The sequence below is a fragment of the Osmerus mordax genome, chromosome 20 (genome assembly GCF_038355195.1).
Source record: "Osmerus mordax isolate fOsmMor3 chromosome 20, fOsmMor3.pri, whole genome shotgun sequence".
NCBI classification, from domain to species: Eukaryota; Metazoa; Chordata; class Actinopteri; order Osmeriformes; family Osmeridae; genus Osmerus; species Osmerus mordax.
The window spans coordinates 4121571-4147957 of NC_090069.1; the positions used below are offsets into that span (position 1 = coordinate 4121571).

Genomic DNA, 26387 nt, shown 5'->3' on the forward strand with positions numbered 1-26387 from the left:
GAAAGGATACAATTCCAGTTTGACTGACTTGTGCCTGTTGAAGGAATCCGCCATGATGATAAAGTAAATCCAGCAACGATTGGTGGCGGCACATTCTCTTGAGGGACAGGAAACGTACCCATTTGTACGTTCATCACTTATTGCTGCAATGTGACTTTAAAAAATCCGAAGAAGACTTCAAAATGAGTTTTGAGTAACTTTACTTTTTTTAAATGTACTTAGACATAATTGACATATATAATAATAACAAAAGATAAAAAAAAATGGGCAAAGAAAAACGTGACATACATTTCAAAGGTAATGATGTGACATATGGAAAATTTAACGGAATATTGCACAGCTGACTAATGTAAAAAATAGATTTATATAAAAGGTTCACATATTAAGAGTTTGAAGCATCTCACTTTAAAACCGTAGACTACGTCCCCGATTGGGAAAAACGGAGCGCTTGCTGGGAACGCTCACGCGCAACTGCAATCTGTCACTCAAGCGCTCTGACCCACGCTTGCAACGCTGCACGAAAAAGGATGAGTTGGTAAGCTTTTCATTGTAGATTTATTGATTTGATTTACATATGTCAGTTTTATCATCAAATTCGAAATGTGATATCTTTGGTCGCTGATAAATCATCACGTTCGATCTTTAGGCTACAGTTAAGATTTGGTCCGTAAATGGAATATCTTTGAGAGTGTCTCATCAGAACGGATATAAGGAGTAACCTCCTCTTGCCCTACAACAAAAGTACATTTGCCACACCAACAAGTGAGTACAGGCTGGTCCTATGTGTTTCTTACCCTGTGTGTGTGGGGTGGTGTATGATTTAAACTTGTGTGCGATTGAGTATGTAACGTGCAGGTGTGGGTGGGCGTGGGTGTCTAGGTGTGTAAGTGAGAGAAAATGATATTTGACTCCGTGTGTGTGCATAAATTGTAAACGTGTGTGTGTGTATAACGTGCAGGTGTGTGTGTGTGTGTGTGTGTGTATAACGTGCAGGTGTGTGTGTGTGTGTGTGTGTGTATAACGTGCAGGTGTGTGTGTGTGTGTGTATCCATTCAGAGATATGGGTACCCTGCGGGATATGCAGTTCGCATTGCAGATGAAGATTGAGGAGCTTCGGCAACGAGACTCCCTCATAGATGAGCTGGAACTCGAGCTGGACACTAAAGATGACCTGATTCGCCAGTTACAGACCGAACTGGACAAACACCGCAACGCTCTCCAACATCCTGGTCACACGGAGGATTCTGAGAGTACAGGTAGCCTATCTGTCCTCACCCCTACTGCTAAAGCCGACAACGACACACACAAACGCACACGCTACGAGATAGTGTGTAGATGTTGTGATGTGGTGGTTTCATGATTATGGGGTGCTAATTGGACGGTGTGACGCTACGGGTATAGACCCTTTAGGACCCGGTCCGTCCACTACGGTGCCTGATGAACCGCAGCGCACCAAGAGACAGGCCATTTCTGCCGAGCCCACAGCTCTGGATCCAGCCCAGCTCAAACATGTCACCCTCACCAGCTACAGCAAGAGCAAAGAGTGAGTACACGCGAGCTCAGTCCCATCCTGTCTCTCTCCCACTCGCTCTTTCACACGCTCTCTCTGTCTCTGTCTCTGTCTCTGTCTCTCTCTGTCTCTCTCTCTCTCTCTCTCTCTCTCTCTCTCTCTCTCTCTGGCACACACACACATACCAATGGCTTCTCAATTCCTTCTGTAGGTCTAGAGATCTGATTCAGAGGGCTCTGTTGGAGAATGACTTCATGAAGCATCTAGAACATGGACAGGTAACCAACAAAAGGCCTCACTGTCCACAAGCTAGCCGTCGTTCTCGGTGACTCTCTTTGGAATGGGAAGCCGAGATCGAGCCAGTGAGAGCTGATATGGCGTCCGTTCTTTTCCCAGATTCTGACCATAATGGACTGCATGCACCCTACCAGTCTGGCCCAGGGCTGCTGTGTCATCCAGGAGGGAGATGATGGCTCCCTGGTCTACGTGCTGGAGGGTGAGGTAGCGGGGAAGGTTAGAGGGGAGAGGGATGCCAGGAGACAGGGAGGGGGAGGAGGGGGAGAGGGGAGAATGGGAGGCGGAGAGACACCGTATATCAGGTGATGTCACGGTGAGCTCATGGTCTGGCACTTTGATCAAAGTAGTTAAAACTACAGGGGTGTCCAATGAAGCCTCGCTTGCTCCATCCACACACACACACACACACACACAAACACACACACACACACACACACACACACAGAAAGACATACACAGAATCACAGCTCAGGGCCAGCTGGGTTGCTCTGAGTCATCTGATACTGACACCTCCACATTCAGACATTTAATTCAAAGAAGCACAAACACAACGACAAAGATGTTGTCGAGTACTGTTGCCCTTGTTATCTGATGATGTGCTGTACACACACCACCATCCGATCTGTGTAGAAACTCAATGTGTTTGTGTGTGTTTGTGCGTGTTTGTGTTTGTGTGTGCCTGCAGAGGGTTTGGTAGAGGTGACTAAAGAAGGAAAGAAGCTGTGTACCATCAACCCAGGAAAAGTATTTGGCGAACTAGCCATCCTGTACAACTGTACCCGTACTGCTACAGTTACCGGTAACACACACATACGCAAATATCTATTCACATTTGTTTATCTGGAACAAGCTGTGTGTCCAGGAACTAGCTTGGTATTGCGCATTGATAGTTAAAATTGACACTTGGATCATCTCTCACTGTTTTTCAGTTTCTTCCTGTCTGTCATTTGTATGCATGTCTCTCTTTCTCCCTGTTATGAAGGACTTATATATGGGTTTTTATAAATTCTTAAAATAATCAATTTTTCTGACTAATTGATTGGGGTGAGATATGGTGTCAAACCTTTGTAGCGTGTTTGTGTGAGTGTGTGTGTGTATGTGTGTGCGCGCGCGGGCATCGATCCGAATCGCGGGTGTGCGAGCCCTTAATTGTTCAAAAAATCGTGCAGTTATCGAATCCAACAGGAATGAAGGATTCGTGTTGCTAGCCACACCACAGATGGAGAAGGAGAGATGGAGAGGGGGGGGGGGTCCTCTCTTCCCCTTGTTCACCATGCCCCTACATCATCCACAGCCAGCTGCTCCTCCCTCTGCCCCTACTTGTCCTTCCTCTCTTTCTCCTCTCTCTCCCTCTGTCATCGCCATCTGATCCACTTGATAACGCTCCGGCGGCGGATGGGTGGTGATGTGGGGCTGTGTGTGTGTGTGTGTGTGTGTGTGTGTCGAAAGAAAAAGAGGAAGAAAGGAAGCAGTGGAGACATCCATTTTTTTTTCTTAATTTCTTTTATTTATTTAACCTTTATTTAACCCAGGCAAGATCATTAATAACAAATTCTTATTTACAATGATGGCCTGAAAAAAAGCACAAGCTTTTTGAGGGAAAGGGGGCTAAGGGAAAGAAATCAGGTTAAAAAGTACAACGGCACACAACCACAGCAGTACAGACATACAGAAAAAAACACAAAGCAACAACAACAAAAACAAGCAGGTTAAAAAAAGCAGGGCATTAATAACATAGGGAGTCGGGGGGATACAAAATGTCAAGACACATATTATTTACAACAACCACAATCAGGACACAAACTGACACTGGCAGGTATGAACAAAGGATACAGGCAGGAGAAAACAAAGCAGGCAACATCAGTACAACAGGAGGACAAAACTAGGAAGTTGGCAACAGACAAAAAAAGACAAACCATGGGGATGAGTAGACAACAAGATACTGGGGTTAAAAGGTGAGAAAACATTTACAGGGTTCAGTGAGGATGCGTGAAATGGTTTCTTTAAAGGCAGGAATGGGAGTCAATGTCTGTGAGTGTGTGTATGTGTGTGTGTGTGTGCGTGCACATTAGATAGGTTTATCTCAGCCCTTCTAGCCCTTTCTATCTCTGTTCCTGCTGCTAGCCATGTCAGTGGGTCCTCATGTTAAATTATGTATTCCTGTTGGCAACTTTATTTTGTGCTCAAGTGGTAGAGTGCGAGGGTTTTCTTTGTTCGAGCTGATGCCAAGGTCCTTCACATCTCTTTCTCTCTCTCCCTCTGTATCTCTCTATCTGTGTCTCCCTCTCTCCTCCTGCCTCCAGCCCTGACAGATATAACATTGTGGGCAATCGACAGACAAGGCTTCCAGACCATTATGATGCGAACTGGCCTCATTAAACACTCCCAGTACATGGAGTTCATCCACAGGTAACAACCGTTGTAAATACACGCCATGTATAAGCCCTCGATACATGTGTCCACACCACACGTATCCAATGGTGGACAGAAACCCTACTTTGTACATTATCCTCTCTCTCTCTCTCTCTCTCTCTCTCTCTCTCTCTCTCTCTCTCTCTCTCTCTCTCTCTCTCTCTCTCTCTCTCTCTCTCTCCCTCTCCCTCTCTCTCTCTCTCTCTCTCTCTCTCTCTGTCTCTCTCTCTCTGTCTCTCTCTCTCTCTCTCTCTCTTTCTCTCTCCCTCTCTCTCTCTCTCTCTCTCTCTGTCTCTCTCTCTCTCTCTCTCTCCTCTCTCTCTCTCTCTCTCTCTCTCTCTCTCTCTCTCTCTCTCTCTCTCTCTCAGTGTTCCTTCGTTCCAGTCGTTGCCAGAGGATGTTCTCAGTAAGGTGGCAGATGTCATGGAGGAGGTGGGGATTTTCGGACTGTCTCCAAGCATACACACCGAAGTATCAGTGTATAATCCAGACTGGCTCTGGTTACGAGCTGTTCTCTCCATCTGATCTAGCTTTTGTGTGTGTGTATGTGTATGTGTGCATGCCATTACACTTAGAGACACTGGAACAGCTCTCAAACACACATAACACTCAGGGTAAAATGTTGCACTCATCGAGCGTTCGACATGTTTTTGTTATATAACTCTCCCTATTCTGTTCTCTTATGATCTCTCACTCTCTTTCTCTCACACTCCCTCTCTCTCTCGATTTCTCTCTCTCCCTCTCAGACTCATTACAGTGATGGTGATTACATCATTCGCCAGGGTGCTACAGGGGACACCTTCTTCATCATCAGCGAGGGCCAGGTTAGGAAGATCAAGAGATGAATCGAAATCATTGGAATGGTGCAACATGATACAATTTGGTCATGTCAAGTGCAATACAATACAAGCATGCAATGGTGCTTCGAGATGTCTATTTCCTTTTGGAAATAGACATCTCTGACCTCTCACCTCTGCCCTCAGCTGACGGTCAGTAAACAGGAATCAGGCAATGAGGAGCCTGTCTTTATAACCACACTCTCCAGAGGAGACTGGTTTGGAGAGCAAGCGCTGAAAGGGTACGTGAACCCCCCCCTTCCACACACACACACACAAAATGGTAAACACATACTAATATTGAGCTAAGTTTGACAATCTCACAAAGAAATCTTTTCCTTTTTTGTCCTCCCCTCTTTCTCTCCACCGCCCCCATCCAGAGAGGACGTCCGTACGGCCAGTCTCACCGCTGTGGGGGACGTCACCTGCCTGGTCATTGATAGAGAGTGAGGAACGGGAGGCCTGATTGGGTGACCTTGTGTGTCACCCAACAGACCAACCAATGGAGATTGTGTGCTGAATGTCAGAAACCGACTTTTCCCGCCTTTGCTCCCCCTCTGCTTCCTGTCCTTCCTCATCGAGGCTCCTGGACGTTCCTCACGTGTTCTTCTCCGGTGTTGTCGTCCTCCAGGTCTTTCAAGCAGCTCATCGGGGGCCTGGGTGAGGTCAACAAAGAGCAGTATGACAGTGATGAGCTGAAGGCCAAGTGAGTATCACGGGGGCCTCCCTCTCTATGCCTTTGCCTTGTCGGAGCAATGTTGTGCCTATCTGGATGTTGGTCTCGAAAAAGTCGAACTGCAGCCCCCGCTGGTCTCTCTGCAGGTTGGAGGCAGAGGCTGGGTTCTTCTCCAGTGTGTCTCTTTCTGATTTCCATGTCATCTGCACCCTCGGTATGGGCGGTTTCAGTAGAGTGGAGCTGGTACGTGCGTGTGTGTGGTGGTTGATGTGTGGGTGGGTGCTTAGCATAAAAAGTGGATGCATGTAAAGCGGGTGTTTTTTGGCATCCGAACCAGGTTCAGTTGAAGAGCGACACCAGTCGCTCGTTCGCCATGAAGGTTCTGAAGAAGCGGCACATTCTGGACACCAGCCAGCAGGGTCACATCCTGTCAGAGAGACGTATTATGATGGAGGCTCATAGCCCCTTTACCGTGAGGTATACACGACGTCTACACACACACACGCATCGTCACACCTTACCCCCTCTAAAGCAAGCAGCAGTAACGTGTCTCCCTTGCAGGCTGTACAGAACGTTCCGAGATGCGAAGTACCTCTACATGCTGTTAGAAGCTTGCATGGGTGGAGAGCTGTGGACGCTGCTAAGAGACAGGTGTGTGTGTCAGAGAGAGAGAGAGAGACAGAGAGAGAGAGAGAGAAGCGGGTGTGTTTGTGCGTGTTCTGTTGCGTCTGCGGACCCCCGCGTTGAGTTGTTTGCGGAGGTGTGCAGCCTCGATGGAAGTTCTCCTTCAGCATGCTCTGTCCCGGCGTGGTTTGCAGGGGCTCGTTCGACGATGGGATGACGCGCTTCTACACAGGTTGCATCGTTGAGGCTTTGGGCTTCCTCCATTGCAGAGGGATCATCTACAGGGACCTGAAACCTGAGAACATCATCCTGGACCGGAGTGGATACGCAAAGCTGGTACACACAGATATACACACGCACACACACGTACATGCACACTAACTCCCTCTTAGAGAACACAGCGCTTCAACAATGACCAATCGGGTGCAGTCACGGCTTCTGAAGCCAGTCAAGTGGCTTCCCTCGGCTCTAGCAGGAAATGAGGAAGTCTGGAGGTGAGGAAAGCAGACACGTGTGTCGGCCCTGGTCGATGGTCCTGTGTCACGCTCCTGCTGCACATGCACCGTGTCTAGCTGGCTTTGGATAAAAGCATCTGTGAAATGAACGGAATCAAAACGGAATTGGAATCCCCCCCTCCCCGCAGGTGGATTTTGGCTTCGCCAAGAAGGTGGGTCTGGGGAAGAAGACCTGGACATTCTGTGGGACTCCGGAGTACGTGGCCCCGGAGATCATCCTCAACAAGGGCCACGACACCTCGGCGGACTGCTGGTCCCTTGGCATCCTGGTGTACGAGCTGCTGAGCGGCAGGTCAGCTTCTCCTCAGCGCTGGACATGGGAGGGGCCTCCACAGGCCGTCTGTTAGCCGCTGACACTATCGCTCCAGGACTGATACTCTTTCCCTGTCTCTTTCTTTTTCATTCTCTCTCTCTTTTCATTCTCTCTCGCTCTTCTCTCTCTTTCTCTCTTCTCTCTCTCTCTTCTCCCTCTCTCTCTCTTCTTTCTCTCTCTTCTCTCTCTTTCTCTCTTCTCTCTCTCTCTTCTCCCTCTCTCTCTCTCTTCTCCCTCTTTCTCTCTTCTCTCTTTTCTCTCTTCTTTCTCTCTCCTCTCTTCTCTCTCTCTCTCTGTCTCTCTATCTCTCTCTCTCTCCAGTCCACCTTTCTCTGGTTCAGACCCAATGAAAACCTATAACATCATCCTGAGAGGCATTGACATGGTTGAGTTCCCCAAGAAAATCATCAAGAGTGCGGCTAACCTCATCAAGCGTCTCTGCAGGTAAAAGTACACACACACACACAAGTACACACCTAAGAAATTCACAATGAATTGTTATGTATGTGTGTGTCTCCAGAGACAATCCTTCGGAGAGGCTGGGCAACCAGAAAAACGGCGTGAAGGACATCCAGAAACACAAGTAAGATTCGTCGTGAAAACCCACAACAGACAGGCTGTTATAGACACGACCGTAGTCATGACAACCGTCAGCAGAGGAGATGACGCCGCTGTTGTCTGTTGTCTCTCAGATGGTTCGAGGGGTTCAACTGGGAGGGCCTACGTCAGGAGACACTGGCGCCCCCGTTCATCCCGACTGTGAGTGTCCTCCTCCTGCTCTCCACACCGCCGACCTCCACCCTCGGAGCGGGACGGGTCCTCGCCGGACGCGCGCGGCTGAAAGACGCACGCGGATGAGAGCTTTGTGCCTTCTGCTTCCCCCTCAGGTGGAAGGGCCGCTAGACACCAGCAACTTTGACGTTTTCCCCGACGACAGCGACGACCCTCCCCCCGACGAGGAGTCTGGCTGGGATGAGGAGTTCTGATTGGATGACGAGACGCCGATGGGGAAGGGCGAGACCAGAGACAGGAGGCTGATTGGACGGGAGAGATGCCAAGTCGAGGAACATCTAGGATTCAACTTCCGCTGTTTCGAACTGTGAACGTAAACAAATGCAGTCCATTTTTACAGGGAGGAAAGGTGGAGAATCAGAACATGGATTAGAGGTCTCAAGTGCCTCTAGTCAGTCACTGACTAACAATACCACATTTAGAAGGTTTTGATATCCATGCTGTATGTGTGTGTGTGTGTGTGTGTGTATGTGTGTGTGTGTGCATGTGCATGTGTGTATGTCCCCCTGTTCAGGCTGCAATATCTGGAATGGGGTTCTGCGTTGTCACATTGCTGGGTTTTCTTTGTTTCTTAATACTTCAATAAATGCACAAACTCATGACTGGTTTTCAAGTGTTTGTTTTTTTTACTGTGTGAGATACCCGATGAAAGAAGCGAATTGGAGTCTGGGAGAGAAAGGGTGTGAGAGCGAATGAGAAGAAAGTTAATGAAAGCTAAAACAGGAAGCGTTTCCTCTCTCCGATCACCTCCGAGATGCTTATCGCAGCAATAAACCTTTAGCCTAACGAGGTCAACGGAGGTCAACCTAGGGTCACTAGGTTTCCCACAGATCGTAATGGAATATCCAGCCCCCTCTGATAATGACTGCTCCACACAGATAGCACACACACACACACACCTTTTTCCACATCTCCAGCTAATGATAGGCCTACCCACTATGCACCTACCAGCAGGCTTTATGGAATCAGATGTGTCAGTGAGTTCAAACTACTTTTTTCTCAATTCCAGATTGGTCAAAAGTTATCTCAACAAGGTAGGTTCCAATGAATTCCTGAACGGAATGATGGACCAGCCCTCTGCCTCACGGGAGCGGTCCAGAAAAGCCCTTTCATATCTGTCTGAGAGTGAGAAGAATGAAAACACTGATAGCGACAGATATAGAGACGGATTCGTTCGTCCATATGTTAGCACAGATGGTTCCAATATCCGTACACTTCCTTTGGTGGAAAGACCCATAATAAACCATGAAAATAAGGATAAAGTGAAAACAGAGATGAATTATTCCAGACCGGAATTCCCCGACCTAAATAAATAAAAGTCGACTGTGTGGCTTTTAGGCTAAGTCCAGGCAGTGGCTGGCGTTGTTCGACCTGCCCATGTTTGTAGCCGTTACACATTTAAAGTTAACTTTTCCTAAACCACTTTGGTCAGTCATGCCAGATTACAGTATTGCATTGTGTACCACCATTTCTTGTATTTTTTCTAAATCCTACATGTGTGCACAATGCTGTCTCTTTTTAATCTGCTTTTGTTTCTTAAATTAAAAGTAGGCTAGTATATTATGCTATAATAACTTCCGTATTTAGTTCAACGTTCTACATTAATAATAATTAGGTGTCACACATGCAATTAAACTCAATGGAAAAAGTCTGGTAATTACGTTCTGTCGCTCCTTAGTCCACGCACCTCCTATGTAGATTGTACTGATTGTAAAAACCCGCAGGGGGGCTGTGTAATGGAATTATTCATTCCTAAAGTCCTATAAAAGCTGCCCATGCAGTAACTTACCATCAGACATTCAGCCAGGCAAACGGACCAGAGAAGAAAGCACGGTTGCTATCATCAGCATCTTGGACCATAGAAAAAATGTTTGCCAAATTTGTCTTGATCTCTCTCTGCCTCGCCGTCTCCCTCACCTTGGGGACCGCGGCTTCCTTTCAATCAGACCCAGAAGAGGCATCCACCCGCCGGGCCCGCTTCTCTGCCAACAGCCCCTGTGAGTAACTGGTTGCTAAACCATCGTGGAAGCTGTGTGAGATTAATGGCACAAAATAACACTGTTAAAACGTTTAGAGTTTAATATTAATTGGGTCCTTGTTTCCCTGTGTGTACCCTCAGCGGACGTGGCCAGGTGTTTGACCGGGGCTCTGACGGTGGGCTGCGGAACTTTCGCTTGTCTGGAGAACTCCACCTGTGATACTGATGGAATGCACGAAATCTGCGAACTTTTCCTCCAAACAGCCTCAACCTTCGACACGCAGGTAGTAATTCTGTCTCTCTGTTTACACATAGGGTACACACACACACACACATGCGTTACACCTGCCCTCTACAAAACCGAGTGTGTTTACGTTTGGTTTCGCAGGGGAAGATTTTCGTGAAGGAGAGCCTTCGTTGTATCGCAAACGGTGTCACATCTAAAGTGTTCCAGACCATTCGCCGCTGTTCAGAGTTCCAGAAGATGATTGCTGAGGTAAAACACACTCCCAATAAGGCTGACAGTTGTTACAGTGGTGATTTGTTGAGGTTGCTGTGTGTGTACAGACATGTGACTATGGTGTGTCATCTGGTGCAGGTGCAGGAGGAGTGTTACTCCAAGCTGGACATCTGTAGTGTGGCTCAAGGCAACCCTGACACCATTGGAGAGGTGGTGCAGGTACCTGCACACTTCCCCAATAAGTGAGTTCACACACACACACACACGTGTTCGAGCACATACACACACCCACAGTCCATACAACTAATATGTACCTGATAGGCCAGGCATACCAGCCTGAGATGTGTCCCTCTAACACTGAGTGTGTGTGTGTGTGTGTGTGTGTGTGTGTGTGTGTGTGTGTGTGTGTGTGTGTGTGTGTGTGTTCCTAGATATTACAGCACTCTGCTCAGGTCTCTCCTCACCTGTGACGAGCAGACGGTGTCTGTGGTCAGAGCAGGCCTGGTGTCCAGGCTCGGACCAGACACCAAAACCCTGTACCTGCTCCTGCAGAACAAGCCCTGCCCCTCCGGGTCAGGCTCCTCCCCCGGCCAGGGGGCTGGGGGCTGGCGCTACCCGATGGCGTCGCCCATTTTCACTATTCAGTCCAGCCAAAACGGACGGGACCCCAACCACCTGTTTGCTAAGAGATCTCTGAAGGAGAGTGAGACAGAGTAGGGGGAGAAGGTCAAACGTACACACACACATACACGCACACACACACACACACACACATAGACACGTTAATAGTTACACATTTTCCATGCACTATGCCCAATGCTTTTCCATGCACACTGATACAGACTCACACATGCAAACAGCTTTCTTCTCAAAGGCTATTATCCATATGATTAACTGCAAGTTCGGAGTGTTTAGACGCTGATATGTGATGATTTGATTCTGTCTACGAATACTACTGAATAATTTGGCATGGAGAATGTGATGTAAATATTTGATCACAACTCAATAACATGGTGTAAGTTCTACAACAAAAAAGAGAACATTTAAAGTAAGGACTTGAAATGTAAAACTGAGCACAAGTATTGGTAATACTGAATCTATTTAAAAAAAGATGGGGGATCTAATTATTATTAGCATCATCAATATTTATTTTCTTAAGTTAATTTATGACCCTGTTCTTGTATTTAATCTAGTAGCGTGATCATGCATGTTGCTGACCGCTGTGTTGTGATTGGTCTGTTCTGGCTGGCCGCTGTGTTGTGATTGGTCTGACTGAATATGATGTGTTGACATCGAGCCCTTAGAGACGTACAGGGCAGCTCCCACGCTGGTCGCGGGGGCTGACTGTGTCCTTGAGGGGTTGGTTGTCTCTGTTTTCATGTCCCAGTGGTCTCGCAGTCCTCATGGGGGGGGGGGGGGATGAGATGGTGAACTGTTGAAGTGTGTTTGGTTGAGATGGCATTTAGTATGTGACACAGTGTGTGTAGAAGATCATGAATTATTTGTGCCTTTTTTTTGACCGGTGTGGTAGCAGTCAGGTACTCTACCACACTGAGTCGGATTGGCTTTTGTCCTAAATAAATTATGTGAAGTTGATGGCTGTGTGTGATTGAATGTATCTCACCCCAACTGTTTGAAAATGTACTGTTTTAAGCTGTTGGTTAAATTGGTGCCCACTAGGTGGCAGTGTAGTCAAACAGCGAGAGAGACTGGAAATATCAATTGCTTTTAACCCACAGCTCTGTACAAATGAATCCAGTAACTTTCCTCTTCCAAGATGACTGTGACATTGTAGAAGAATGATGCTATAGTATCGTATAAAATAGGTATAGTAGCTGTGTAAATGACGCTCCTTTGTAAAACGGGCATGATATATGTACCGAGCGTGTTTTTACAGCTGTAGACTGGATAGTATTACCAGACCAAAACCAGTGTAGCTAACCGCCAGGTAACAGCCTACTAAAGGGGATTTTCTCCCCTTCTTCCACACAGACTTGGTGACTCTCCCACGCAGTGGTTCTTAAATCACATTCTGTGGTACACCTCATCGGTCTGCAGGTTGCAGGACTTAACTGGGGATCCACAGAATAACCACAGCCAGCGTTAAGAGATAGACTCGGGCCGTAACCTAAGAAGGAATCCCCAGTCCCAGTGTAGCCGTAGATCATCCAATGGGCCTCTTCCTGGTCAGATGTCTTGTGTTGATAGATGCTTTAGAATGGATCTGCTACTAATTACCATGTGACACTTCTGGGAGCAGAAGAGGGGGGTTGGCCCTACTGAGGTGTCTAAGCCTGACAATGAAAGGTTGTTTCAGAGGGAAACAGGGTAATAGCTTACTTATTGAGGCTGTGAGCTTTTCTCTCTCTCACACACACACACACACACACACACACACACACACACACATGGGCATATATGCTGGGATCCACCTTAAGTATACAGGATCTGCAGTTTTACGACATGCGAATGCGACTCATAATAAACGGGTGTTTGTCTTTGCTGTTCCTCCTCCTTGCGGAGGTGTTTGGCAGCGCCAGGAACGGTATGCGGGGCCCACCTGTCCCACACCTCAGACCTCTGGAGCTCTTCTCCTCCCAGAGACCCCCAGGAGAGAACGCCAGCAACAGAACAGGGGACGGGGGATCGAGGTGTTTGCTTTTAACCACTCGACGGAGGACATTGATAGCCCCCACTTAAGCAAGTCATCAGGGTAGAATGTGTGCGCGCGCGCGTGTGTGTGTCATCGCAGCCATCAGTGGGGCAATAGGGCAGATGGCTAACAGTCTTAACAGCCCTCATTTCAGGTTATTAGAGCTGTTTAACGGCAGCCCTGAGAAAACTCGGCACTAAGGCTGTTTACACAGGCAGCTGGGCTGCTCTCCACAAGAGAGTCGGCCTGTACACAAGCCGGGCAGTTCAGGGAAACCGAGATCACCCGATACCAAGACACATCATGCTGACATGTAGTTTTTTTTCAAATCCAGTCCCTTGATAGGACTCTGGAAAACGAGGCCTTCCCGGCAGTAGAACGTATGAATGAGGGGGAGAGAGGGGGGGAGAGAGGGGGAGGGAAACACAGACCAGTATAGAACTCCAATAAAGAGCGTTCCACGACTGGAACACACGACACACTTGAGGACTGAAACACCTCAAACAGTAGAAAGCTGAAACATGAAACCTTCGAGGACGGAAACACGATTTCCAGAGTCCGAGGAGCTCGACTGACCCAGAGACAGGCTGCTCTCATACGTTACACGTTGGCTCCACTCGACAGGAAGGAAATGCACCTTCAAACCCTTTCCCAATTCATCTGAACCTCAGCCAAGAGGCTGTCAAGAGGCTGGGTCTAGTTTGTGTGTGCAGCTCCTCCCCAGTGTGGGGTCCATCTGTGATTAATGTAGCAACCAATCAGGCCTTTCTCTTCCCACCATCAATCTCCCCCCCCCCTCTCTCTCTCTCTCACACACACACTGCTTTCAAGCTTCCAGTTTGCTGTGGATTTGACCTCTAAAAGTAGCAGATGGACTTTCTCTCTGAAGCCAATGGCTCAATGCAACGTTAGGTAATGATTCAAAACCAGACAGATTTGCCCCAAGAGTATAAAGTTGTCTTTATTCATACTTCCTTAGCAAAGGCAGATTTACATCCACGGGAGATAAGTGCATAGCCTCTATGAACATCATCACTGGCATTATCATCAAAATGAAATTCATAAAAACATTACTATCGTCAATGATATCCATCAGAAAACTGGTGTTGTCTATTCACTTCAAGGAGCTCATTCTGAGGTCATAGCCAAGCATTGACGACATGAAGTAATACTGTTGTTAATAACAGCAGGAGCATAAATCAAACTATAACAATACTGTGGTGATACTGTAATACTGCAATAACCTGTAACAGAAAACACATTAAAAACCATTAAAACCACCAATCAAGATTTCTGATTGATCTGAATGGGATGGAAACACAGGCTAACACTGTGGCTAGCAGTTTATCTTAGTCAACAAATATTGTAGCATATCTTTTTTTATAGAATTGTAATAGAAAACAGTTTGCAAAACTCAAATAGCAGCCCACTCATGGACAGGGTAAAAAGGCAATTGTTATAAACAACAAACCATGTACAGAAAGAATAGTAGTGTGAATATTATATATATATATTCATATATAATACAGTATTTACAAACTAACTAATTTACATTGGTTACATTCCCTTTGAATCCAATATGATTTGTCAGGCACAGTTGTTGGTGAAGAAGGCAAGTGGCCAGCCTCTTTTTTAAGAGTTCAGACTCGTTTCTCGAGCCGAGAGCAGACTGTTTGAGAAACACTTCCTGGCTGCGTTTCTGGAAGGTCTTGGTCATGTCTCCGTCTGGCTCCACCAGAACCCTGCCTGTGTGTCCGCCAATGCGGCTTACCGTCCGTCTGTCTGTCCGTCTGTCTGTCTGTCCGTCTGTCTGTCTGTGGGCTTGAGGCAGAGTTCCAGACGCCCTGGTTAGGTTTCTGTGAAAGACTACGGGAGCTTACAGGAGAGCTCAGAACCAGGCCCAGACCAGGAGAGACCAGTGGACTGAGGCAAGGAGAAGCCAGAGGGTGTAGAGAGGTAGAGTCCTCTGAGGGGCAATGGGGCCAGGAGGCAGCCAGGCCTGTGTAGAGAACCAGGGATATGTCAGGCAGGGTCGTCTGCTCTGCTGAGGGGTGTGTCCAAACGTGTGTGTGTCCAGTACGGTCCAGAACGCCCAGGGGTCCCGTACCCTACGTGGTGCTTCGGGAGACGACGGAGGCAGAGGAGGAGTAGGTGTCAGAACCCACGCGAGTGTACTGGACCAGAGGGACAGACAGATCCAGATACTCCTACACAGAGAGAGGGAGAGATGTTTGGAACTTTTGTTTTGTTTTTATTTTCATTGGACAGGAAAAAATGCCAGTTAGCCACTAGTTACACAACACTGGACATGGAAACATTCGTAATCATACTGATGCACGATCTCCCACCAATAGCCCCCTACTTACATTTACATTTATTCATTTAGCAGACGCTTTTATCCAAAGCAACTTCCAAGAGAGAGCTTTACAAAGTGCATAGGTCACTGATCATAACAACAAGATAGCCACAAAAACATTGCGAGTAGCCAAAACATGAAGCACACATTGTGAACAACCAAAGTAAGTGCCAAAGGGAAGAACCATAAGAGCATGTAGTTGAACAAGTTACAATTAAACAACATGAACCGCTATTAGTGCAAGTGTACTTGTGGAAAAAACAAGCAACAATAATAAAAACAATATATCACAGCGAGTATTAAAAAAAAAAATCAGTTCCCACTAACCACAAGAGCTACTTCCAACTTAAGGAGAGGAAGAGAGAAAGAGAGATAGACAGAGAGAGAGAGAGAGAGGATGTTTCAATAACGACGGCTACTCTATCTGTAGGCGATGTGGCGTTACCTGGTTAGCCATGAGAGAGAGGGTGTGGTCTAGATCCTCCACCAGCTGCAGGAAAGTGGGTCTGCGTGAGGGCACTGCATGCCAACAGTCCCGCATCATCAGGTACCTAGCAACACACCGGGCGGATTAGCGTGTGTGTGTAAGGATGTGTGTGAGTGTCTAAGTGTGTGTGTGTGGGTGTGAGAGAGGGTCTGCGTGTGCGAGGGTGCGTGTGAGAGACACAGACTGTGTGTAAGAGTGCGTGTAGGTACATGTAAGGGAGTGTGTGTCAGAGAGTGTGTGTGTGTGTGTGTCAGAGAGTGTGTGTGTGTGTGTGTCAGAGAGTGTGTGTGTGTGTGTGTCAGAGAGTGTGTGTGTGTGTGTGTACTCACAGCTCCTGTGTGCATGCAGAGGGCCTGTCCATTCGATGTCCCTCCTTGAGGAGTTTAAAGAGTTCCTCCACGGGAACACCAGGATAAGGAGATCCCCCCAGAGTGAAGATCTCCCACAGCAGAACACCAAAAGACCAGCTGTAACGCACACGCAGAATACACACTGAATAAAGACAGACAAAACAGGTCCACGCGGCTAACACACGCACGAGACGACAGGAGAGTCTGAGGAGGTTAGGTGGCGAGACTCACACGTCACTCTGGTGTGTGTAGATGCGGTCAAACAGCGCTTCTGGTGCCATCCACTTGACAGGCAGACGACCCTGTCAGGAAAACAAGGGTTTAAACCTCCCATCCCATCCATCCATCCCATCCCATCCATCCCATCCATCCATCCATCCCATCCATCCCATCCATCCATCCCATCCATCCCATCCATCCCATCCATCCCATCCATCCAGCTGTCTATTATACCGCTTACATTGGTGGTTTTCTTGTAGTAGTCGATGTGGTGGATGTCTCTGGCCAGGCCGAAGTCTGCTATCTTCATCACGTTGTCGTCGGTGACAAGCACATTCCTGGCTGCGAGGTCTCTGTGAATGCACTGCGGGAGAAAGGAGGAAGACAGGGGGAGAGAGTTACAGAGACAGAGGTCCCTAGGAAACAGGGAGGCCAGACAAACAAGACCAACCCAGACAGGCCGAGGGTGAGGGGAACCGACCTTCTGGGAGGCGAGGTAGGCCATGCCCCGGGCCACCTGGTAGGCTGCAGACACCAGCTTCCGGAGCTCCAGGCTGCCCAGGGGGGCCTGCGAGGGCCCGCTCCAGTACTCCAGCCCCACGGGCCTCCGGGCACGCAGGTACTCCCGCAGGTTGCCCTGAGACGCGTACTCCACCACCACATACAGGGGACCTGGACACAGGCAGAGAGGAGGATTTTACACACACACACACACACACACATACACACACATACACACACACACAGGCTAGAACTAACATGCCCCAGCCCTGCCAGTTCACTCCAGTTACATCTAACGGAAGTTACACACACACATTTACTTAAACACAGAAACACTGGCACCCACACACACACACTCACCGCCCTGGGTGCAAGCCCCAAGCAGGTTGATGATGTTCTTGTGTTTGCCAATCATCTTCATCATCTCCATCTCGGAGATCAGGTCAGACAGGTCCTTCTCCGTGGCGTCGGCTACACCGAAACAGGATGTGACATCACCATCACAGGAAGAACAGCTGTTAAGTCAGGGAGGACCGCTGACAGCCGAGTGGCTTTCTGATAGCCGCGTCGACGTAGCAACTGGCGTGTTGCTACGTTAACACCCATATTGTTTCGCCGAGCGTCACTCACCTTTGAGCATCTTAACGGCCACCTTGGTGAGGCGGCTGGGCTTGTCTTTGTCGATGCCCACCGCCTCGGCCTGAACCACCTGGCCAAAGCATCCCTCGCCCAGACGCTTCCCCAGGGACAGCCTGAACACACACACACACAGACACGTTACACACACATCTCAGAGTGATCTCCTCTGTGAGGCGCTACAGCGTTGGGGGGGGGGGGGGGTCATGGGCACCTGTCTCTGGGCAGCTCCCACTGCGGGTCGTTGGGAAGCTCGTACTCCGACACTCCGGACAGGGTGGGCGTGGCTCCACCGGAGAGGCGCGACTGACGCACCAGGCACACGCCCGACTGCAGGGAGGACGAGGAGTCTATGGACACCTATACACAGAGAGAGAGACAGAGAGAGAGTGAGAGAGAGTGAGAGAGGAGAGACAGACAGAGAGAGAGACAGAGAGAGAGGGGGAACTGGTGTTAGGTGTGTGTGTGTGTGAGAGAGAGAGAGAGAGAGAGAGAGAGAGACAGACAGAGAATGAGAGAGAGAGAGGAAAGAGAGAGAGTGTGTATTACCTGTCTCCTGAGGGGTATACTCTTAGCGAGCTTGTGGACCGTCAGCTGGCTACTGAAGTCGCTCTTCTTGGGAACACAGTAGAGTCGGCAAACGGCTGCTATGGAAACCATGAGGATGATGATGAAGAAGCCAAAGCAGTAGATGAAGATTTCCAAGTAGGCCTGGGACGGTACAGGGGAGGGGGGCCGGTCTGGAGGAGAGGGGGGGGGGGGGGGGGGTGAAGGCATTAACTCTTTATCTGGCATGGACAACAAACAGTATGGGCAGGTGTGTGTCTACATGTGTGTGTGTTTGTGTGTACCTTCGACCACGGAGAGCCATGCAGAGTGGTGGGACACCCCAATGGAGTTCCCAGCCAGACAGGTGTACTGTCCAGTATCTTCCAGAGACACGTTCTTCAGAGTCAACACCTCCATCTCCTTGTCTGTGGTGTTCAGCCCTGCTGTCTGCAGAGGGAGAGAGAGAGAGAGAGAGAGAGAGAGAGAGAGAGAGAGAGAGAGAGAGAGAGCGAGGGAGGGAGGAGGAAGGGGAGAAGGAGGGTTAGAGTTGATCCAAGATTCGAGTGGAAACAGTTGAGTGGTTGTCAGTGGGAATGGTGTGTGTGTGTGTGGGCACCTTCAGGACGCGTACGTAGGGCCCCCCCTCGGGCCCCACTCTGCTGCCGTTCATGCTGATGTGTTTGAGCCACTGAATATGAGGCTGGGGGTCGCTGAACACGCGACACACAAACTCCACATTGCTACCCACGACCGCCGTACGATTGGCCGGCAGACCCGCCTGGAGGATAGGTCTGTGAGGTGAACGTTCTGAAACACACACACACGCACATAGGTCCTGTCACTGAACACATTCGTCCACACCGCCACCCGCTTTCTCCCGAAAGGTCAACTTGGACACAGTGACAGGACCCCACTGACCTACGACGTCCAGCTGGTATGTGTGTGACAGGCTGCCGTGGTCGTTCCTCACCACGCACGTGTAGTTGCCCTTGTCGGAGGGGACCACGGACTCCATGATCAGGGTCCAGATGTGGTCTCGGATCTGAGCCACATGGGGTGGGGGGGGGGGGGGGGGGGGGGGGGGGGGGGTTGGAGAGAACAAGTGTGAAAAAACGAGCCGTTTTTAGGGATTGGCCCCACGCATGGTACACACACACACACACACACACACCTTGAAGCCTCCGATCCGCTGGTCCTTGCGGAACTCTTTGCCGTTTTTGTACCACTGGAGGGTGGGAGCGGGGTTCCCTGTTGCTTGGCAGCGGAACTTGACCGTTTTGCTGGCGGGAACTGCGTGGAGCCTCTTCTCCATCTTATCGGGGGCTACCCACTGAGGGAGCATCGCTGGGGGGGGGGGAGAGAAAGAGAGACAGAAAATGTTATACTCTTAGATTCAGGATGGGAACCTAACGTTCTAACGGCAAACACCTAAATGTTTGTACGTCCTCAAACTGATGATCGAGTAAGTAGAGAGGGGCTATGTGTATCAAGAGGGGAAGAGGAGAGTGACGACCAGGCTCTTACGTTGCAGCTTCTGATTGCTGGACAGCTTATTCTCTTCAGAGGACGACTCGTCATCCTCCTCATCCTCCGAAGAAGCCAGCAGGTCAGCTGAAAGCCAAGGACACGACGCATAACAACTCAAGAACTGTGTGCGGGCGCGCGTGCGCGCGTGCCTGTTTGAAAACAGGAAGGGCGGGAGTTTGGGGTTGGTGCGAAGCTCCCGCGGAGGGGACAGGCGTAACAGCCACCAGATTAACCCCTGACCTCTCCCCCTCTCTTTATAGAGCCAGGTCACGCTGAACGAGGCCTCCGGCTCTGCTTACACCCCAGACAAGACAGGAGCTGTCGCCACGACTCAGCGCAGCACACAAGCACTTCCTGAACTTCACACGCCTTCCTCCCCGCGCCTCCCGCTACGAAAGGTCCGCTAAACACTCAAACAAACACACTAATCTCCCCACCCCCTCGCTCCATCCTGGGATAGGCAGGAACAAAGGGGGGCAGGGGGGAAGGGTGCCACGGGGGAGGGGGTCTAGAGGGGCTCAATACCACAGAACTGCCATACATGCCAACCCTAAACCTGGCAACCTAGAACTTGTGGATGATACACCACGGCCTGCTGATATTTCAGACCACCCGCAGTGGGATCCCGATCAGGACTTTATTTATGGAAGAGTCTGGAACGAATAAACAACATTTATGCCGTGTTTTCGACCGGGAGAAAAACAAGAATTTACGGCCTCGAAAACAACGGTATCACTCAGACTCAGCTGGATGCCAGATGGCTGGAACTGAAAACACACACACACGAGTTCACCAGCAAACATGCACACGCACACGGGCTCCAAACTGAGATTATATTAGACTGAGTTATATTTCTGCATTGCACATAATACTTTGATTGTGTGTGGGTGTGTGTGTGCGTGCGTGTGTCCGGCTTGCTGTTTGTCTGGCCCGGATGTCCAGACCACAGTCCGTGCTTGAGTAGCCAAACCGTGGTTCCACCATGAAAACATTCTAAGATGCTTCCAAACAAAACAACGAAACCTTCAAAAAGTCTGTTTCTTGTCATGTGGCTCGTGTTTAGAATATCTATACGAAGCAGTGTTCCACAGAAACGAAGCGTTACCCCGGTGACCATACCAGTTCCACATGGCAGTCGGAGGGATTAGAACCTCATGCTCTCAACTCCTAACCAGAACCTCTGCCTGACATGAAAGAGTTTCACTAACAAAGGAGAGGAGGAAGAGAAGGCCCAAGCCACACACACACACACATACACACACACGCACACACAGACATACACACACACGCACGCACACACAGGCTAGAACTAATACAATCCAGCCCTGCCTGTTAACTCCAGTTACATCAAACTCAAGCGAAACACCGTAGGAGAGTAGAGAGAGCGTTCTTACCCGAGTCTGTGTCGGTTTCGGAGAGGGCCGGTCGGGCCTGGTTCAGATGGCACTGGAGCAGGAGGCCAAGAAGGACCAGCAGGGTCCAGTTGGGGGTGAACATGCTGGTTCTGATCTGGGTCTGGGCCTGGTGTATGGTACTCTGCAAAAAACGACCACAGCTAAACATTAGTGGGTGGGATCTAGCCGGGGTCAGCTCTCCTGTCTCATGATGCCAGGCTGTGCTGGGGCCCTGGATCTGAGACCCTGGATCTGGGACCCTGGATCTGAGACCCTGGATCTGAGACCCTGGATCTGAGACCCTGGATCTGAGACCCTGGATCTGGGACCCTGGATCTGGGACCCTGGATCTGAGACCCTGGATCTGAGACCCTGGATCTGGGACCTAGCCTCCCAGCCTCTGGAGGTTGTTTTCACACGGTGTAGAGGAGTCTAATTGACCTCGCTAGACCTTCTCACCCTCACAGCTGTCTCTGAGAGGACATGTGAGGTGAGCACATTTGTCTTACCCACACACACAGTTAACTGAGCAGCTGTCACACCTTAATGCCCATCAGATGTGAGATAAAGCCAAGCTGTGGCATCTCACAGTTGGTTTAGCACACCTTCCTGGCCAGAGCAACACAACACCATTTGGTCGAGTCAGTCTCACATTTTTGAAACCGGGGTGTCATCAGATTAGTGGGGGCAAGAAAACATGCTCATACATACACTCATGCTGGTGGGGGCGGGGAGGGAGGGGAGGGGGAAGGGGGGTCTATAGAAGATATACAAGCATTAAGGAATTCTATAAGATTCTCCTCCCCCATAATCTTGAGGAGCACAGCCTGCATAGCAAAACACTGACACCATCACGCACTGGCTGCAGCAACACTCCACCATCTCATGATGAACTGTGTGTGTGTGTGTGTTGTTAGGAGTGGTGACCCTGACTTTGACGAGTATTCTAATATACTGTAGTGCATCCCGTTTACGAAGGCATCATTAACGCCCTTCGTGTATCTCCCTCTCTGTCCCCCCCAGACACGCGCGAGCGAGCGCACACCTCACCTCAGACACCGCCTGTAACTCAGCCCCACACTAAAATTTAAGAGTCTCTTAAATTAATGAGTCTATGGGCAGATTTACGGGTTTTACGGTGGAGAATCTCAACTGGGCCTTGAGAATCATCTGACAGCCAGCTTTAGCTGGCGAGAGAGAGACTGACGGAGCGAGAGACATAGAGATAGAGAGGGGAGTGAGTGAGAGAGCATCCCATCTCAGTGCCCCACCAGTCATACTGTATGTGTGACCTCCACACACAACACAGGACTCCTCTCTCTCTCCCCCGTCAAGAGGACTGAGATCGCTCTACTTTCCGGGCGAGGCTGGTAGGGGGGGGGGGGGGGGGTGGTTTAGCAGCACGGCCGCCATGTTTCTGCGATGCAAACAAGCTGTCGGAGAGGGTGCTGGACTGCGTTGCCCCCGTGTTCTGTTCAGACAGACTCGTGAGAAGACACGCATGCAGGTGGCAGGGACTTGCTAGGCCAGGAAAAGAACCTGTCACCCCCTCTCTGTGAAGCGTCATTCGAAATGACCTCACCCTCTTTTCCACGGCTGCGTCCACTCGTAACTATTCCCTCAAGTTTCGGAATCATCATCTTCTCCTGTTCTCGTATCTTCCCTTGCACCGAAAGCCCTCCCAACGCCGCGCCGCTCTTTCCTACCGCTCGAACCCCTCGCTCTCAAGACCGTCCTCCAGGCGGACGCCTCATCCTCCCTGTCGAATGGGATCCGTCTTCAACTTCCTGTCGAGAGCCTTCGAAAACCTACACACCGGCTCATCTGGAACAGCTGGCAGAGTGAGCAGTAGTTCCCGGTACAGGCCCACGCTAGCGTCTGCCAGCCAGAGCTGGAAAACAGCTGAGAGGGGTATGGGTGGGGGGGTGGGGGGGACAGGGACGAGAACGAGAGCTGACAGTGCAGACAGAGTGTGGGGGGGGGGGTCTCCTCTTTCAGGTCCAGATGGTGTCAGTGGCCAGGCTCCAGAGTACTGACTGCTCTGGTCAAAGTACGCCTGAGGCGGTAGAAGTAGTTGTCGGAAACTACGCTGCTCAGGTTAGAGTGTTGCTCGCTGCTCGCATCCCAAACGCAGTAGCGCTCTCCTAGGGAGTCGCTGTGGTCACGGCGGGCCGTAGGCGGAGTGAGGATCCTCACACACACTCCACATGTCTCACTCACACTCCATAGAACTAACTGAAGATGACATGTGGAACAGAAGACTATTAAAAATGCCTGTCGACCCTCCTGACCTTTGGATCACTCTGACCCACCGCGCGTTTTCATTCAATCGGAGTTTGTGTTTGTGTGTTCGCGCGCGCAGGTGAGTGGGAAAGGCAAGAAACAATGTCAACATGTAAGACCCATATAAAAAGCCTATTTTCAATTAACACCAGACAAGTTACCTAGTTATAAATCAACAGCATTGCATAACTTTCTGGAAAATTATATGCCTTGCAGATTCAGCATGTAGTTACAACGTTATTCCCTTCAAACATGAGAAGTAGGCTACAAATATGTTGGTGTAAATGGGTCCGTCAAACAACATTAGCCTACAGTTAAGCCGATAATTCGATCGGCAACAGAGGTATTCTGCAGCAAGGACTTTACTTTAACCTCAAGTCACGTATGGAACGAACCCATCTTCCATTAAATTACCTAGAACCTGAACTGGCAAAATTACAACGTATAAATCATGCATAATCACATCTACCTGTAGAAGGTCTTCAGAAGATCTGAAAACGGCGAATGTAGCTGGTATGCAAGTGAAATGCAAATTAAACCATCAATTCGCGTAAATGATGTCTTGGTTTTTAGCAGTCCTCCGGAGCGATAGTGTCCAATTTTACAGCCATTGACTGCGGTAAGAGCGAGAAAGCAAATGAATGTTCTATTGGAAGAAAAAAAACGTTCACGTTGAATTGAAACGCCACACCAAGGAGCTTAACAGTTTTCACGACGAAAAGTAGATTTGGAAACATTCATTTTGGTAGAAGTTAGATGAACACTAGTCCGTCCGCCTCCTAAAACGTGGGAAAACTCCGATGCTCTAAGACCAAGGTATTGTCTTCTGAAATGTGTTGTCTCGCGTAAAAAGTTTGCGAAATCTTTACAACCTGACACCATTAACAATCGAAAAAGCATACAGTTACGTTTCGAGCGGCAGCCGACTTGGTAACATATTTAATTTACTTCATTTTCGGGCAGCTTCTTGGAGCGCGTGGACCTCCCCCAAAACTTCTCTCCGTGTGTGTGTGTGTGTGTGTGTGTGTTTTCTGTGAACGTGTGAGAGAAGAGGGCTGAGTCTGAGAAGGAAACATTTCCCCTCCTCCACCCTTTCCCCCCCCTGCTCCCTCTGCCCAGCTTTCAAAGCCAACTTCTTTAGGTAGCATTTGCAAAATGGAGGCATCATTGAAAAACAGCTTCATATTATTGGGCCATTGATAAGCCATGTTGTTGTTGGACTACACCCACTACACCCACTTTCAACTTGTCCTGTGTAAGTGTGTGTTTGTGTGTGTTTGTAAAAAAAAACAACAACAAAAAAAACCAGAATTCCTCTGTATCTCCTTGCTGTGATCTTAATCAGAAGTTTACTTAAACAGGACCAGCCCTAGTTACATCACCACTCAACACGCACACACACACACAAACACACACAGGCAAACACATATAGTGTCCAACGGATGGTGCGCTCCAGTGTGAATTGTGAATTCACTGTGGGGAGAGTGAGGCCAGAACAAAGCGTTTGTGTGTGCCTGACAGTGTTATTGTGCGCGCAGGGCAGGACACACAGTTGGAGGAGAGTACAGGAGGATACTGTTATCCATTGTACGGGACAAATCAATCTTTATGTCCCCATTCCTCAGTGAACAGGGGATGGTATATTTTTTCCTCATCTCTATTCAGTTTGTGTGGCCTGTCTACCCAGTCGGTGTAAATGTCATAATAAATGCCAGTAGGCTAAACAACAAGGCTGTGAGTGGTAAGGGCAGTTTATGGAGAGAGACGGCGAGCAGAACTTGCAGCAGATACTGTAAATGTTATTTGGGGTGTGATGGATCAACTGTGAAGCTCGTTACAGACTGATGCTTCCTGTTATTGGCAGTAATGGCCAAAGGTCAGTGACTTTCCCAGCATGCATTAGTGATCCTTAAGTGGAGTTTATCCCAATCATGTTTATTTATGAGGTGCCTTCTCAGTCAGTCATTCCTTGTCTCTCTGTGTCTCTGTCTGTCTGTCTGTTTCTTGTCTGTCTGTCCGTGTATGTACATCTGGTGTCCGTCAGTCTGATCCAGGATGTGAAGGCATTGTGTAGTAACAGTGTGCTAAAATGCTACACATTAGGACTACAAAGCATATGAGCTTCATGTTGTTCTAGTTACTCTGCTGTCAGTGCAGACGTAAAGTCTGCTCCTAGTGTGTGGGTGTGTGTTTGTGTGTGTATGTGTACTTGCGTGAATGTCTGAAAGCTGGATTGGATCATTCTCTATGTTTACACTCTCATGCCTAGTCCAGATGTATAAGCTACATATTTGGAGGGGCGAACAGTATTTCCATTGTCTTCAGGAAGCCGGGGACGTTTTCATTCGTCCCGATGATAGTTTAATGAAAACGTAGCATGAGGTGAATGTGTGATTGAACGACTGATGAACTTGTGTATACTGTCTGTGTGTGTGTGGGTGTGTGTGTGAATGAGAGACAGACAGAGAGTGTGAATGGCAGACAGAAAAAGTATGGGAGACAGAGAGAGAGATATATTGCGAAAAGAAAGCAGAGCAGCGTTGGGTTTGGGGGGGGGGTGGGTGGGAGGGAGGGGGGGGGAGGGAGGGGGGGGGTCACATCTGGACCTGGTTGCGGCTGACGCCGCATTGGAGCCATTATTTCCGAGGCAGCAGCGAGGAGAGGGAAGTTAGGAAGCAGGGGAGTGGGGTGTATTTCGACTCATAAACACATCACAACTCTCTGCTGTCAGGGAATGGGGTCAGTTCCCCTCCCCCCCCCCCCCCCCCCCCCCCCTCCCAGGTAAGACCCACAGACATGGAGCCCTGCAGTCACATATCACCAAATGTGACTTACGACCTAAACAAGGTTCTGTTCCTGTGAGTGCAGGGAGAACTGTTATGTGTGCGTCTGTGTGTGTCCTTGTGTGTCCTTGGGCTAAGTAAGCCCTTCAGTGATAATAAACAGAGGTGATTGCGTCGAACATCCGGACTCTTTTACACCCTTCTCCAGTCTTTGCAAGGTGCCCAGTGGCCATTTC

General features: G+C 49.2%; 3 protein-coding genes across 8 annotated transcripts; 2 read left to right on the plus strand and 1 right to left on the minus strand.

Moving 5' to 3' along the window:
• Window positions 1-1060: 1060 nt before the first annotated feature.
• Window positions 1061-8296, plus strand: LOC136964057 (cGMP-dependent protein kinase 1-like). 5 transcript variants are annotated; one of them, XM_067257955.1, is made up of 20 exons: window positions 1061-1288; window positions 1449-1543; window positions 1722-1788; window positions 1907-2006; window positions 2493-2606; window positions 4111-4216; window positions 4588-4651; window positions 4966-5043; window positions 5203-5297; window positions 5436-5501; window positions 5687-5761; window positions 5878-5974; window positions 6069-6208; window positions 6293-6382; window positions 6550-6691; window positions 6999-7162; window positions 7505-7627; window positions 7704-7766; window positions 7876-7942; window positions 8071-8296. In XM_067257955.1, exons 1-20 carry the CDS (start codon window positions 1061-1063, stop codon window positions 8167-8169), a joined length of 2073 nt encoding a protein of 690 aa, XP_067114056.1. In that variant the 3' UTR covers window positions 8170-8296. The 5 variants fall into 5 exon arrangements, with proteins under 5 accessions (XP_067114056.1, XP_067114052.1, XP_067114054.1 ...); XM_067257951.1 differs by having other exon boundaries at window positions 1061-1256; window positions 1402-1543; XM_067257953.1 differs by having other exon boundaries at window positions 1061-1256; window positions 1411-1543.
• A 1546-nt stretch (window positions 8297-9842) lies between these two features.
• Window positions 9843-12002, plus strand: stc1l (stanniocalcin 1, like). The gene is made up of 5 exons (XM_067257956.1): window positions 9843-9972; window positions 10095-10237; window positions 10342-10449; window positions 10552-10655; window positions 10845-12002. Exons 1-5 carry the CDS (start codon window positions 9843-9845, stop codon window positions 11128-11130), a joined length of 771 nt encoding a protein of 256 aa, XP_067114057.1. The 3' UTR covers window positions 11131-12002.
• Window positions 12003-14010: 2008 nt separating this feature from the next.
• fgfr1b (fibroblast growth factor receptor 1b) lies at window positions 14011-24308 on the minus strand. Of its 2 annotated transcripts, XM_067257906.1 has the most exons (17): window positions 23838-24308; window positions 21086-21227; window positions 19689-19775; window positions 19336-19508; window positions 19083-19206; window positions 18781-18971; window positions 18467-18611; window positions 18165-18355; window positions 17830-17975; window positions 17610-17731; window positions 17340-17450; window positions 16960-17150; window positions 16720-16842; window positions 16491-16561; window positions 16239-16376; window positions 15868-15973; window positions 14011-15273 (listed from the first exon to the last, which is right to left on the minus strand). In XM_067257906.1, the coding sequence occupies exons 2-17, from the start codon at window positions 21186-21188 to the stop codon at window positions 15175-15177; spliced, it is 2121 nt and encodes a 706-aa protein (XP_067114007.1). In that variant the 5' UTR covers window positions 21189-21227; window positions 23838-24308; the 3' UTR covers window positions 14011-15174. The 2 variants fall into 2 exon arrangements, with proteins under 2 accessions (XP_067114007.1, XP_067114008.1); XM_067257907.1 differs by lacking the exon at window positions 19689-19775.
• Between the last annotated feature and the right edge of the window lie 2079 nt (window positions 24309-26387).